The sequence below is a fragment of the Rosa chinensis genome, chromosome 5 (genome assembly GCF_002994745.2).
Source record: "Rosa chinensis cultivar Old Blush chromosome 5, RchiOBHm-V2, whole genome shotgun sequence".
NCBI classification, from domain to species: Eukaryota; Viridiplantae; Streptophyta; class Magnoliopsida; order Rosales; family Rosaceae; genus Rosa; species Rosa chinensis.
In genome coordinates, this window is record NC_037092.1 from 35,852,164 (window position 1) to 35,866,561 (window position 14,398).

At 40.3% G+C, this 14,398-nt stretch overlaps 2 protein-coding genes across 2 annotated transcripts; one reads left to right on the forward strand and one right to left on the reverse strand.

The window, feature by feature from the left end:
- Nucleotides 1-7,670: 7,670 nt before the first annotated feature.
- On the reverse strand, nucleotides 7,671-9,445 carry LOC112201496. The gene is made up of 5 exons (XM_024342379.2): nucleotides 9,289-9,445; nucleotides 8,714-8,863; nucleotides 8,542-8,619; nucleotides 7,996-8,154; nucleotides 7,671-7,897 (listed from the first exon to the last, which is right to left on the reverse strand). The coding sequence occupies exons 1-5, from the start codon at nucleotides 9,370-9,372 to the stop codon at nucleotides 7,820-7,822; spliced, it is 549 nt and encodes a 182-aa protein (XP_024198147.1). The 5' UTR covers nucleotides 9,373-9,445; the 3' UTR covers nucleotides 7,671-7,819.
- Nucleotides 9,446-11,353: 1,908 nt separating this feature from the next.
- On the forward strand, nucleotides 11,354-11,722 carry LOC112203724. Its single transcript, XM_024344649.1, has one exon. The coding sequence runs from the start codon at nucleotides 11,354-11,356 to the stop codon at nucleotides 11,720-11,722; it is 369 nt and encodes a 122-aa protein (XP_024200417.1).
- Nucleotides 11,723-14,398: the final 2,676 nt, after the last annotated feature.

Genomic DNA, 14,398 nt, shown 5'->3' on the forward strand with positions numbered 1-14,398 from the left:
AAATTACTAGAATTTACAACCCCCTCCACAACAGGAGAAACATATCTACTAATGATCACTCCTGCAGAAGTTGTCCGAGCAAGAACAAAAAATTATCAATTTATGCATATTGGAGCAGTCCAAGTAGGCATAAAACTTCTTGCCCGAGAAGGCATAAACTGTTCAGTCCTATGTGTCTTACAAGACAATAGACTGACAGATTTTCAAGCTAGTTTGTTGGGAACCCTTGAAGCATCTTTATGCAATCAAGTGGCTTATTTCAACTGCTTCCCAAATTTCTCAACCAGCTTAAAAGATGCAGCTCTCTGTCTAAGACTAAGAGTCAAGACAGATGGCATATCAATGAAGAAAGATATGCAAGAACTGGCTATAGTATATAGAATATACTATAAATTGATGAGTACCACAGTAGAACCTAAAACTAGGATATCAAATATCCCACTGGTTTCCTCACCAGCCAGAAGAACCATTCACAGCAAATCCACAAGGTTACTTAGAATGAAGTAACTTTTCTTATTGAATGGAAATTGTTTGGTACGAAAAAACCAGCAGAAAATGCCAAAGCGGCAATTTATGAAAGCAGAAAGACAGGAGATATCAATCTAAAATTCGACGATCACAGAAAAGGTAACGTCTGTCCTGAAAATGTCAGGATAAACAGCAATCTTCTCAGAAGAAGCTACAGCACTAGAGAAGCTAGTGTTAGTGGTACCAAATACTCTGAAGAACCATCAGAGTCCATCACTGAAGAAGAATTAGAACCAGATCTGAATAGACCAGTAAATATGCTTAGAGCACAAAAGCTCTATGACCTCTATGATGAAGCAGAATCCTACGAAAATCCTGAACGATTAGAAAAACTAATCAAAGAAATGAAAATTTTCAAACCAGGAAAGGAGAGAAAACTCCTGCCCTATCAGGATATTGAAATGGAAGAAGGAGAAAGCTCCAATTCCAAAATTGTCATCATAAGAGAAAAACGAAAAATAAAACTCTCTTTACAGAAAGCCCCTACGGGCAAAAATGGAGAAAGAAATTCTCAGAGGTTTGTCCCAGAGGACAATATACCCAGAGTACCAGTTTCCACCCATGGAATTTGGCTAAATCTAGACAAAGCTCTAGACAAGTGAAAAACTCTTGACCAATGGGTTGACAGCCTGATGATGGCTTCTGCTCTGACCCTTGGAAAATTTGAAGCACCAGATCTTCAGGTGTACTATGAAACTACTCTCACTGGAGTAGCAAAAAAGTATTACTTCTCTTTCAAAGAGACTGCCAAAGGAAAAGACTGGCTAGAAGAAATTCAAAATTCAAAATCTCTGTATGATTTTGCAATACCCCTATATGATCAGTTCTGTGGAGATCTCTCAAATTTGAGTGAGAAGGCTAAAGAAACGGCCAAATCAAATATCTATGCTCTCAAAATTTGTGACATGAGATATTTTGAAGAATACTTGAATGAATTTCAAGAATATTACTGCACAATTGGTGAACTAGAAAATACTGATCTAGTCAACCTGTTGCACAGGAAACTCCCTGAACCATGGAGAACAGCTGTGAGAGAAAGCATAGCTGAAAAACCAATTAAAAGATTTTCAGTTGGAGGAATTGCCGACAGAATCAGGCAATTACTAAAAGAACAATGCAAAGCCAATCTTAGAGCTAAGATGGCCAAGAAACAACTCAAAGGAGTTGAAAATTTCTGTTATGGAATACTGGATATGCCAACCAACTGGGGACGTCATGAATCCAATTTCCACAGAAAAAGAAAAGAAAAATATTACTTGAAAAAATTCAAAAAAAGTAATAAGAAAAGAGATTGGAAATTTAAGAAAAGTTCCAAATTCAAGAAACAACATGATGAAGATCCAAAAAAGAAATTCTTCAAGAAAAAGAAGAATCACAGAATTAATCCTCAGAATACTCAACCAGGTAAGAAAGCTTGCAGATGCTGGTTATGTAAAGCTGAAGGGCACTATGCCAATCAATGCCCAGAAAAGGGTAAAAAATCTACTAAAGCTCTATTTGAAGAATATGACCCTATAGTAGAAACAGCAAATATGAAAGGCTACGAAATAGCCTATTCTGATGATGAAGAAGATGACAGATCAATATACTCTGCCTGGTCTGAAGAAGAAGAATCACCCGATTCTGAAATAGATTCTGAAGTAGAGTACTTAGAATCTAGACAGATGAATGTTTTACATGTCAAAAACTGGGAAGAAAGTAAGACAGAGGCAATAACGTCTTCTTATCAGGTGAAGCCTGGTACATTCGTTTGTGACTATTGCTTATGTCACTAAAAGAATGGACTTCCTATGTTCTGTGAAAGGTCCAAAAAGACTTATCACAAAGAATGCTTCATAGCAGAAGCAAGAAGAAAGACCAAAAATGGCCTTGTCAGCCAATTGGTAGAACAATAGTATGAAGAATATTTCTCTGAGAAAAAAGAGAGAATTAGAAACTAAGTTCCAAGAAATTATGAAACCATCTTCCTCAAAGAAAAGGAAGAAAATATCGAGGAAGAAAAACTCGATGCAACCATTGAACTAGTTGAAATACCAGAAAATATTCCAGAAGAATGTAAACCATTCACACCTCAAGAACAAGCTCAAGAAAATGAGCTACAACAATCGAAAGTCGTCTCTACTAGTAGATACAACAACTACATAGAGATTGGACTCAAATTCCCTGATCATAAAAAATATCATCTACATGCATTTGTAGACAATGGATCAGGATTTACAGTTGCAAAGAGATTTGCAATTCTAGAAGAACTCTGGAATGAAGATAAGAAAAGAACAACTACTGGTGTTACGTTTGATGGAAGCCATCTTACAATGAATAAAGTAGCAAAAACTGTTCATATCACCATTGGTTGAGGAACATTTGTCATCCACAACGTTTGGCAATCTGAAGGCCAAGGATCAGATTTCTTGTTGAGAAATGATTTTATTCTCCAACAGAGATTCATCCAGGATGAAGAAGCGATAGGCTTAAGAAAAGGAGAACGGGTGTTCTTGGCGACAGGCTTACTCAAGCCAAAAGTGTAGTAGGTCTAAATTTTACTACACAATATCAGAGATTGCAACAGAATAGTGGTGATCTTGCCCCCTACAAACCCAAATTTGAAACCATCCTCCAAATCAAACAACAAGAAGAACTACTTGTTGAAGAATCATCTTCTGAAGATGAAGAAGAAGAAATAACTAGCATAGACGAAGAAGCTAGTTTCATCCATGAACATAACCTCAAGCACTTTCAGAATAAGCTTGAGTCTCAGAAAATTCCCACTCTTGACAAAATTAAAAAACTACTAGAGCAGAATATCGATGTAGACCCTCAGAAGTTTTGGGAAAAAGACTCAGTGGTCTGTGAATTAAGATTACATGATATGAATGCTATCTGTCATGTCAAAGCCATTCATCAATACAAAGAGGAAGACCAAACAGAATTCAGAAAAGATATTGAAGATCTCCTGAACAAGAGATTAATCCAACCATCCTCTAGCCCTCATCATGCTCCAGCATTCTACGTGAGAAATCATGCAGAAAACCTCAGAGGCAAAGCCAGAATGGTAATTGACTACAGAGATGTCAACAAGAAGACTGTCAAAGACGGTTATCAAATTGCTCAAGTAAGAGTATTGATCAACCAGCTCAGAGGAGCTAAAGTCTTTTCAAAATTAGATGCAAAGTCGGGTTTTTGGCAAGTCAAGATGCATCCTGAGAGTGTTCCTCTCACTGCATTTGGAATACCACAAGGACATTACGAGTGGTTAGTAATGCCTTTTGGTCTAAAACAAGTCCCCCTCAATCAGGTAGATGGACAACATCTTCAAGCATGTGGCTGAATTCTGCGTTGTCTATATTGATGACATCCTTGTCTTCTCCAAAAATAGAGAAGAACACATGAAACACCTCCACAAGGTTGTAAAGCTGATAGTTCAGCATGGAATTATCCTAAGAGAAAAGAAAATCTTCTTTATCCTCGATGAAGTTGATTTCCTAGGAATAAACATCAAGAATGGAGTAATAAAACTCCAACCTCATATCCTTGAGAAAATCTGGAAGTTCCCAGATAAGATTTCTGATGCTAAGAGTCTAGAGAGATTCTTAGGAGTCATAAACTATGAGAGAGATTTCATTCCCAAAATCTCAGGACTAACAACAATGTTATCTCCTAAAACAAGTTCCAAGAGAAAATGGAACTTCACTGTAGATGATGAGAAAATTGTGAAGCAGATAAAAAATCATTGCAAAAATCTCCCTCCGCTCCAACAACCAGAGGAAAATGATGAGATCATTCTCCAAACCGATGCAAGTGACAATTACTGGTCCGGTGTTGTTCTGGCAAAAACGCCTGGAACTAACATTGAAAAGATCTGTAAATTTTGTAGTGGCAACTTCAGCCCTGCAGAATTAAATTATCCCACAGGGGAAAAAAAAATTTTGGCTGTCAAGAAAACAATTTTAAATTCTCCAGCTTTTCTTGGAAAACCCTTTACTGTCTGCACCGATTGTGCTAGAGTAAAGAATTTCAAAAATTTTAAACTTGATAAAGCTGCTGAAAGAGGAAGATTAGCAAACTGGCAATTATTTCTTAACCAATATGATTATAATGTTGAATTAATTACAGGAAACAAGAATTATCTTCCAGACGCCCTAACCATAGAAATGACAATGTTCAGCCGAAAAGATGACGACGAAAGTCGCAAACCCAGAAGCAGAAGAACTGGGAAAGAACATGAAACTAATGAGGATCCTAAAGAAAAAAAATCCTCAAAAGGTTTCTGCTAAACTCAAAAGATTTAGCCACAACTGATCAATCCCAGGGTAAAGGATTGACTAGCCTGTCTCAAACGGCAGACGGTAAAGTCTCATCAAGACAGTTGACGGCTGTTGCTTTGCCAAAAAGCAAACCTACTCCAACTGGAGTAATAAATGTTTTTAATTATGAACTTCAAATGTTTGAAACTCCTGTGTTCAGAACTGGCAGGAGACTTGCTTATCACCAGAAGGCAATTTTAGATAACATCTTATTTGCCTTTCAAGAAAGAAACAGTGGCATAATGTTCCCAGCTCTGTTTGGTTTAGCAGAAGAGCTCCATCAAAATGGCAGGCCACAGTTTGAAGAAGTTCATACACAGTAGAGTGCTGATAGAAATATAAAAAAATTCATTTTCTTGAAGATCCAGAAAGTGCTAGAGTTCCTATCATAGCATTAACAGAATCAGACTAGTTCGAGTTCCATAATCTGATAGGAAGTCATAATTCGGAGGCACGTATTCCTCCAACTCTCTTCATTATTGCAGGACCTTATGTTGGAAGATACCTAGTCAATGTTCAGAGTGAACATCCTCAAGAACACAAGCTCTGCTTTGTTGAAAATGGTTTTGTCCATAACCTATGGACTAAAACAAATGATGATCTCAAGGGACCGCCCCCTTTCATTGTCAACACAGTCAAAAATGTCAGAAAAAATGACTGTATGCTGAGACTGAAGTTCAGATCTACTCCACCATAATGGATAAAGAAGACAAATGGTGAAGTTGAATACATTTCTCCATATCATTATGTGAGAATTATTCAAAGGAGATATCTTCAGCCCGCCTGTGTTGGATACAATGGCCAGCCTAATTCAAGCATTCCATGGATGAATGCCATGTTTCTAGAATATATCAAAAAGATCATCTCTGAAGATACAAAAAATATGTTCCTAGCAGCAGGAGAAAAAACGATTATCACTGCTTATGATCATCCAGAAGAAATCAGCAGTGACCTCTTCATATCTCTCACCAGAAAAGAGATAGACTCGACATTGGCATGCTTACAGTGGGTTGAAAAGCTTGAAACAGACAACCACTACAAGATGTATGTTGATACAGATGTTGAAGACAATGCAACAACTGCTCGTATGGCCCAGGCAGATAACAACTCATTTGTCCTTAGTCACAATTCAGAAACAAACGAGAACATGTGAAGCAGCAGGTGTAGAAAACACCGAAAGCGTTTTTGGACTTTTCCCAAAAGTTGCTTTTGCTTTTCAAAAAGACAGTTGAAAAACATTTTACCTAAAGGAATCTGCTTTTTCCATCCGACCTCCACCAGCAGGAGCATTCAAGAAAGCAGAAAATCATGGAGTTGTTCTGTATATTTTTATGTTTTGAATTCCAGTTTGAGTTCCGCTCCCTATATAAGGAGCTTTAGCTTCAGTTGTAAGGCATTCGAAAATTTCCATATCAGTTCTAGATTAGAAAATTGAGAAGAATTAAATTCTCTCAAGAAGTAAGAAAGCCATACTAGCAGTATGCTCTTTCCTTCCTATCTAAGTGTGAATTAGTATGCTTTCATTACAAGTAAGTAACTGTAATCATTCTTATGGATAGCTAAACAGCTTTTTCCTAAGAATGAGGTTCTGAATTTTTAGTCTGTAATTATGTTTGAATAAATAATTTCAGATTGCTCATCCACCTTGTCATTTTATTTTAGTTTCATGTTTAAAAAATGTTTATTTCCGTTTTTGCCTCTATTTCTGTACTATTTTTAGGCTTGAACTTTATGTTTCTTAAAAAAATTGCGTCAGCTTAAGATAGAAATAAGCAGCAGTAATTCTGCCTGTTAAAGTAACCGCTAGGCAGGGAGCCGTTAGGTGAAAAACTTTGACATGTTGAAGGCTAGTTTTGTTTTTTTCAAGAGTTTGAACATGTTTTCCTAAGAAAAAGTAAAGGTTAAACCCAAAAGTCAGCATAGAACATATTAGACACTAGTTTAGAAAAGACTACCCCTATCGGTTTTTTCCTCTAAGATTTGTGTAAATGGGCACAATACAAACTTGTTGGTGCAAGTGGGCAAAATACATGTGATTTCTGAATAAACAGAAATGGTTTCTGGTTATATATAAAATGACTATGTGTATAGGGCCCTTACGGGGATTTCTTCCTCACCTTTTTTTAGGGATCCCGCTAGACCACATCAGAAATTTGACAGAACGACTGGGCATTACAGACTTGCAGGGAAGTGGGGATATCTTCTGACTTCGTGCGTCTCAAGATGGAAAATGCAGGCTTTGCATGCTTCTGACTTGACCCAAAACTTAGTGAAGTCTAGTAGATTAGGGATGCAGGCGTTGCATGCTTTAGACTTGACCAAACACTGAGTTGTGACAACTGACACGGAAGAAAAGATTTCTCCTGTTTCAAAGTAATATAATATCCTCTTTCTCTGCAGCAAGAAAACAATCCACCAAAGAGAAAAGCAATCCACAGAATATGGGTCCATTACACAGGAGGGAGACTGTTGTAACCATATTCTCACGAATCCATCTTGCTAATTCTGACCGCCTTCCCTATTTCAAATTGGTTTTGCTCAGATCTTATTTGTTCGTCTCTTTTACTCTGGGATTGGTTTAGGTAATGTGATTGATGGATGGACTGGATTCTAGCCCAAGAACAATGATATCTATTGGTGGGTTGTTAATCAATCTGATCATACATTCAAGATTCAAAATCTCTCACAATGTGTCACTCACTCAATTATACGATTTGCAACACAAATAGACAGATTGGCCTTTCACTCCCATTAAAGAACTAATACAAAAACATGGGTACAGTACAGATACTCCCAAGTCTCACCACTACTGGCTTCATTTGGTTTCAAAGCCTTGAGTTTTGTCCAAATTCTAGAATGCCTACAGGGTACCGTTCACTGCGGCTGGCGACAATGTTCAGGGAAGGGTTTCACCGCCTTGATTTTTCTCCAAATTCCAGAACGCAACAACAAAATCCCAGAATTACAAAAACATGCCTACAGTGTACCATTCACTGCAGCTGGCGACAATTTTCACAACGGGGCAGGTGCGGCATCGCAAAAATTTCTTCCCCATCTTCCATTTTCAACTGCAGAAGTCATAATACCATCAGAAATTGAATATATATATGCACACCCATATACATATAATATTTACACAGATGGAGATGGAGGAAAAAGATGGGACCTCATCTGGAGTCTGATCATAACGAAGCCGACGGCCATTCCACAAAAAAGCAAAGCAAGTGACATGCAGTGAATATCGATCACAGTAAGCAGTCATAAGCCTTTTCAGTTGAGTGGCTTTCTTGATCCTGAAGCACACTATGTTTTGATTTTCCGTGAACTACAAAACATGAACCAAAACTATTTCCAGCATCGACAATAAATAAAGCATTGTAATATGACTAATATCCATTGCAGCAGAAAAATTCAGAAAGTAAATTGAGAAAAACTAAAGGCATATACAGTAGTAGATTTAGCATCTTCAATGAATACAGTAAAGCTACAATCCTAGTATGTACTTGGTAAGTTAGTAGTATCATCATCATATGGTGAACAACATAATTCATAAAACTACAATTACTAAAGTGAAATTGCTGTAGTTTTTATTTATTTAATTATTGGATTCGCAAAGCATATTAGGTTTTCATTCATACAAGATACCCTATTTTTGGATTAGTTTTCAGGAACTAAAGCTGAACCCTAAGAGAAAGAAAGAAGAAGGCAGGACCTCGCCATTGACTGTGACATTGATCTTGCGTGGTTGGACTGAAATTGCATCAATTACATCCCCATCTTCCATTCTCAGCTAAAGGAAAAGGCATTCAGTCAGATTTTACCAATTCAATAGTAAAAACTGCATTCACAGAAATAGAGATGCACATGTTCACGAGGGAAGGGACCTGATCTGGAGTCTCCTCGGCCAAAACATAATGACCTTTATACACGAAACGAATATCATTGACTTCCAAAGACAGTCGGTCACAGGAAACAATCATAACCCTCCTCAGTTCACTGCTTCTCATCACATTGAAGTATACTTCATGCCCGTTCTACAAAAATTAACAACAACAACAAAAAAATTCAATAAAAACAGGCGAAAACTAAATCATATGCAATAACATCTGTTCTCAGCAGACTTCATGGCGAACAAAACTTTGTAAGGTAAATACAGAAACAAAAGATTGAGGCATATACAAGGCATTGCTTAACGCTCATAAAACAGACACTTCTTCTCTGATATTTAAGAAATTAAAATTTGTTTAATTATTGTATTATGAACAATTTTTCTTCTCTATGATATATAATGACAATTATCAAAATCAATGGAGCTGTAATATAAAACAGATAAATTGCAAAGCGTATTTAACTACACATTCAAAATCAAAACCATAGAAAAGAAACGTAATTTCTCAATTTCCAACTTAACATAAACTCTAAAAGAGAGAAAGAGAAAGGGCTGGCTCGTTGCGTTTACCGGGGACTTGATCTTGAGGTTGATGTAGGTGGGTGCTCCGTTGTGTGATCCCACTATCCGTCTGCGACCTTCGACACCCCCCATTTTCAAAATTTGAACGAGTTTGTTTCTCTGCTCCTCACTCTCTTCAGTCTTCACGCCCTTTTAACTTTTGTTTTTGGGCCTGAGACACTTATGTTCAAGACTTCAAGTAGAGGTGTGTCACAATTTATCTTGGGAAATGAACACCGTTGAGTGAAATTTGGACGAATCTTTTTTTTTTTTTTGGAGAAATGCAACATTTCATAAAAGGGGCAAAAGCCCACAGCAAGGGCTAGAGAAAAGTCTTAGGCCCAAGAACAGATATAATAGAAAAGTCTTTGGTCCAAGAACAGATACCAGGGCCATAAAACTTGGACGAATCTTGTGTTCAGAACAATAATGTGACTTGACAGATACAGTTGAAAAATTTGAACGGCTCTAAGAGCAAGTTCACCCGTAGTCAAGAAATGTCAAGGTCGAAAAGTCAAAGCGTCGACCAGTCAAGTAACTGTTCACTGTCACTGGACATGAGTTTCCACCCGTTTTTTTCTTGACCAGTCAAGACTGTTCATTTTTCACTGTTCAACGATTTTTTCTTACATAAATAAAAAACCAAGAATAAATACAATACAACGTTATTTAGTTGTTGCATGAGAAATTTGGTTTCTAATCGATTTTTATTTTCGAAACAAACGTTGTTTAGGGGGTCGTGAAAATTGACTTTTTATACGTTCAGAATTTGGGAAAACTTACTTCATGAAAGTTGTAGAGCTCATCGATACGATCTCGTGCATATATGGAACGCAATATTCGGAGTTCGTATGAATTTTTAAAATCTGAAATTTTTCTATAAATAGCAAAAAAAAAATTCAGGACGAAAATTTTTCTTTTTTTTCATTTCCCCCCTCCGGTTCTATCTCTCTCGCGCGCCCCCAGACCTGGAGGGTTTCGTCCGACCCGATTCACCTTTTTCTCCCTCCTCCGGCATCCTCCGTCCACGGACCGGGCTCCCCCGAGGTCGCCTCGCCTCGTTCGGCCGCTCCGTGGCGTCAGCCCGCCCAAACGCTGCCCCGAGGTCGAGATCGAAGCAACCCCAGGCGGAGCAAATCGTCCTCCGACTAAACCTCATTCGTGCGTCACCTCCACGCGTCTCTCTTTGCTTGTCTATTGCTGACGTTGGCCACGTCCGGCTTTGGCCGAGCTGGCGTCTCCTTCGACTGGTCATAATTTTAGTCAGGGCTTTGCCTTTTTTCTTGGCCTCGGTCAAGGAAAGCCAAACCTTGGCTGGGCAAAACTACACCGGTGGAGGGATGATTTTCCCCTTGCCCGGTCACCACATCAGTTTTCCTTGCTGGAGCCCAGGCAAAAGAGAACCGCTGGACTTGCTCTAATGATGTGACTCGAAAGACTCAGTTCTAAATTTTTTTTTTAATACGACTCACTTCTGAAATTTTGGGGGTGTATCGTATGTAAGGGGGCTGATCAATAGTCACTAATAATTATACACTAATTATATACCATTAGATGAGATAACAACTAAGAGCAAATTCATCCGTTGGGTCATCAGGTCACCAGGACAAGAAAATGTTCACTGCCACTGGACCTTTGTTTCCACCCGTTGGGTCAGGGTCACCAGTCAATTACTGCTCATTGAATATTTTATTATTTTTTTTAGTGTAAATAAGAAATGTATGATGTAAATAAATAGTATTGATGAACATTTTGGAAATGCAACGAAAGAAAATTTTATGGGTACACAAATTATATGTCCACCGACACTCTTTTTTTTTTTTTTTTACTCCACCGACACTTTTATCACATGTACACCGCCGAATTTTTTTTTTAAAAGGGTGAAAAACCCATCGACACTTTTTTCTAGTATGAAAATTTTCAATAAATAGACATGATCTTTACACTACACACACACACACACACACACCATCCGAGCTTAACAAACCTTCACCTTTTCTTATCTCTAGCATTACACATTCCCTTAATTTCCCTCATTTCAATGAATACGTTGTGGGATAAAATTCGACGGTCTATGGATGAAGATGATGAAGAGATGATGGTCACCAATGCCATTGTTATCGCAGTACTTGCAAAAGAATCTGGAAACCAAACTCGAAGGTGCGGTTCTTATCCGAATTGTGCACCAAATGAGGAGAGACTTAGAGAAGAACAGGGCAAAAAGTTGATGACCGACTACTTTGTCGAATGGCCAGTGTTCAAAGATTGGGAGTTCCGAACATGTTACAGGATGAGTCTCAATGTCTTCAAGCGTATATCTATTGACCTTTGCCAGTATGATCGTTACTTTATTCAAAAATTAGATGCTACCAAGAAAGTCGGATTACTTCCAGAGCAGAAGATCGATGACAGCTTCCTTGCGAATACTTGCTTACGGTGTTAGGGCAGATCAATGTGCTGAGTATTGTCGCATGGCGAAATCCACCTCCATCGTAGCCCTTCAGCGATTTACAAGAGGAATTGTTGATCTTTACTCAGCAGAATACCTCCGCCCTCCTACTGTTGTCGACGTCAGACGACTTCTTACCAAAGCTGAGTAGAGAAGTTTTCCAAGAATGATTGAGAGCATCGACTATATGCATTGGCAATGAAAGAATTGTCTGACATGTTAGGTTGGAGAATATAGTGGTAGGAAACATATCCCCACTATCATCTTGGAAGCAGTCGCATCTTACGACACCTAGATTTGGCAAGCATTCTTTGGAATGCCCGGGGCATACAAAAACCTCAACGTCCTAGCAAAGTCTCCGTTGTTTGACGAGCTTACCGCCGGTAGAGCACCTCAGATCTAATTCCAAGTTAATAACAGAATTTACAATTAAAGCAACTATCTCACTGAGAGTATTTATCCTCGATGAGCGACTTTCTTGAAAACAGTTCGAAATCCTACACGCCCCAAGGAAATTGAGTTTGCAAAGGCTCATCAGGGGTATATGAAGGATGTGGAAAGATGTTTTGGTATATTATAATTATGCATTGGTATTGTTAGAGGAGCTACTCGTGGGTGGCATAAAGAGGACTTTCGATATATCATGTTGACTTGTATTATATTACAAAACATTATTGTCGAGGATGAACGACCTGAAAACAACGATGATGTTAATGCTCAAGTCCGGTGGTAGCCGATTCCTTGCTTAACGAGGGTCCGGTGGGCGGACCGCTACTCCTAGGATTAGGTGATTCCTGTTACTGCAACACGATAGACAGGGCATCAGAGGGAGACCGCGTTGGGCGGTCTTCACTTCTCCGATGCCTAAGTCAGTCACTGTATATGCGCAGCATAACAATAAATGAGTAGTAATTGCGTAATTAATGAGGAGAGAGGAGAGAACCTTTTATAGGTGAGGAAGAGGTTGATCTTCTTCTTGTTTCCGATGTGGGACTGATGTGCTTCGATTCCCAGCGTCAGGGGCTTCTGATGCTATCTTGACGCGGCGCGTGGCGGCGCGTCAGCGGTGATCTGGGGGCGGCCCGGGGCTCGAGCAGTAGCCCTCCTGGCCGTGACTTCGCAGGTTATCCCCTTGGTGAGATTCGGTACCTCCGGCGGTACAATGAGCATGGCTCATTATAGCTAATTATGCTCGTTCTAGCACATGTAGGTACAAGTCCCCCAAGTCCCCAGTCAAGGAGGGCAATCTTGGTTGGGGAGTTGATCAGCGGTGTGAAGCGTTACTTCCGCTAGACTTGCAACAGCATAATTAGCGTCAGTGCGTTGTCAACCATGAATTTACTGAGCAAACGCTTTATACCCTTTCGGGTGGGCTCCTGCTAGGCCCGCCATGTAGTCCCCCACTCCCTAGCCAAGACGGACCTCCGGATGGTCGGCAAATTGTTTGTTGAGGGGAAGCTGCGCAGAGCAGAAGTGTTGGATAGCGAGCCCAATCTTAGTACCCAAGTGGCGGGGGTCAACGTACTTGATCAGGGTCGTCGTAGACTATTGAAAAGTCCCCGTGTCCCGTAGGGACGATCTGACCTTGACGTCGCGTGGCGGTCGTTGTCAGAATGAGGCGTAGCCTCGGGATCCGCCGCTGGCGGATACCCCCCGCTGGATGCAGCAGGAAAACAGCGTCGGGTAGATCTGTTTTCGGCCGTGGTTACTGAGCGGAACTGCTCTCAGCAACGCACGGGGTTTGCAAGATGGAGAGGGCTCTGCCGGCAGTGCCATGTATAGCCGGGGCTGTTTTTGTCAAGTGGAAGTCTAGCGGGAATTCGCTCAGCGGACTTCGACACTTGGAGGATGACAAGCGAGAAGTTCCGCTAGCGGGGTTTCGCTCAGCGGACTTCGATACTTGGAGCTTGACAAGTGAGAAGTTCCGCTAGCGGGGTTTCGCTCAGCGGACTTCGATACTTGGAGTCTGACAAGTGAGAAGTTCCGCTAGAGGGGTTTCGCTCAGCGGACTTCGATACTTGGAGCCTGACAAATGAGAAGTTCCGCTAGCGGGGTTTCGCTCAGCGGACTTCGATACTTGGAGCCTTTTACCCAAAAGTTGTGGCTTCTGTCGGACGCTTCGCCTGATGGTGGTGGACACGTGGCAAGCCCCTAAAGGGTTAGCGTGCGGAGGCGTGTCTCCTTCGTCGAGCCGTCTCCTCGCCATTAATGTCGAGTAATGATGGATTTCGTAACCGAGGGGACGCCTCGGTTAATCCGGAGAGTAACTGCAGCTGTTGGACACGCGTACGGCTGGCAGTCGATGTCGTTTTTTAAACGGACGGCGTGGGATTGTTTGACGTTGACATAAAAGGGGGGAAGGGCGCATATTTGGCACTGCTCTAAACTTCGAACTGTGCCCTCGTCGTCTTCAAGTGTTCTGTGTTTGAGATCGGAGAAGAAAGGCGAGGCGATATCGGCGAGTTCTTGCGCGTGGACGAACAGACGATCTCCGGCTGCGAAGAGTAGTGTGCACACTATTGTCAGAGGCTCCACTGTCAAGGTTGGTAATCTGGCCTTTTTCCTGTTTGATTGGGTGTCTGCGTTGTTGGATTTCTGGGTTTTTCCGTGATATGTTCTGTCAACGTACTGTGAGGGTGTGAGTGGGTTTGGGGAAGGGTGGTTGTGATT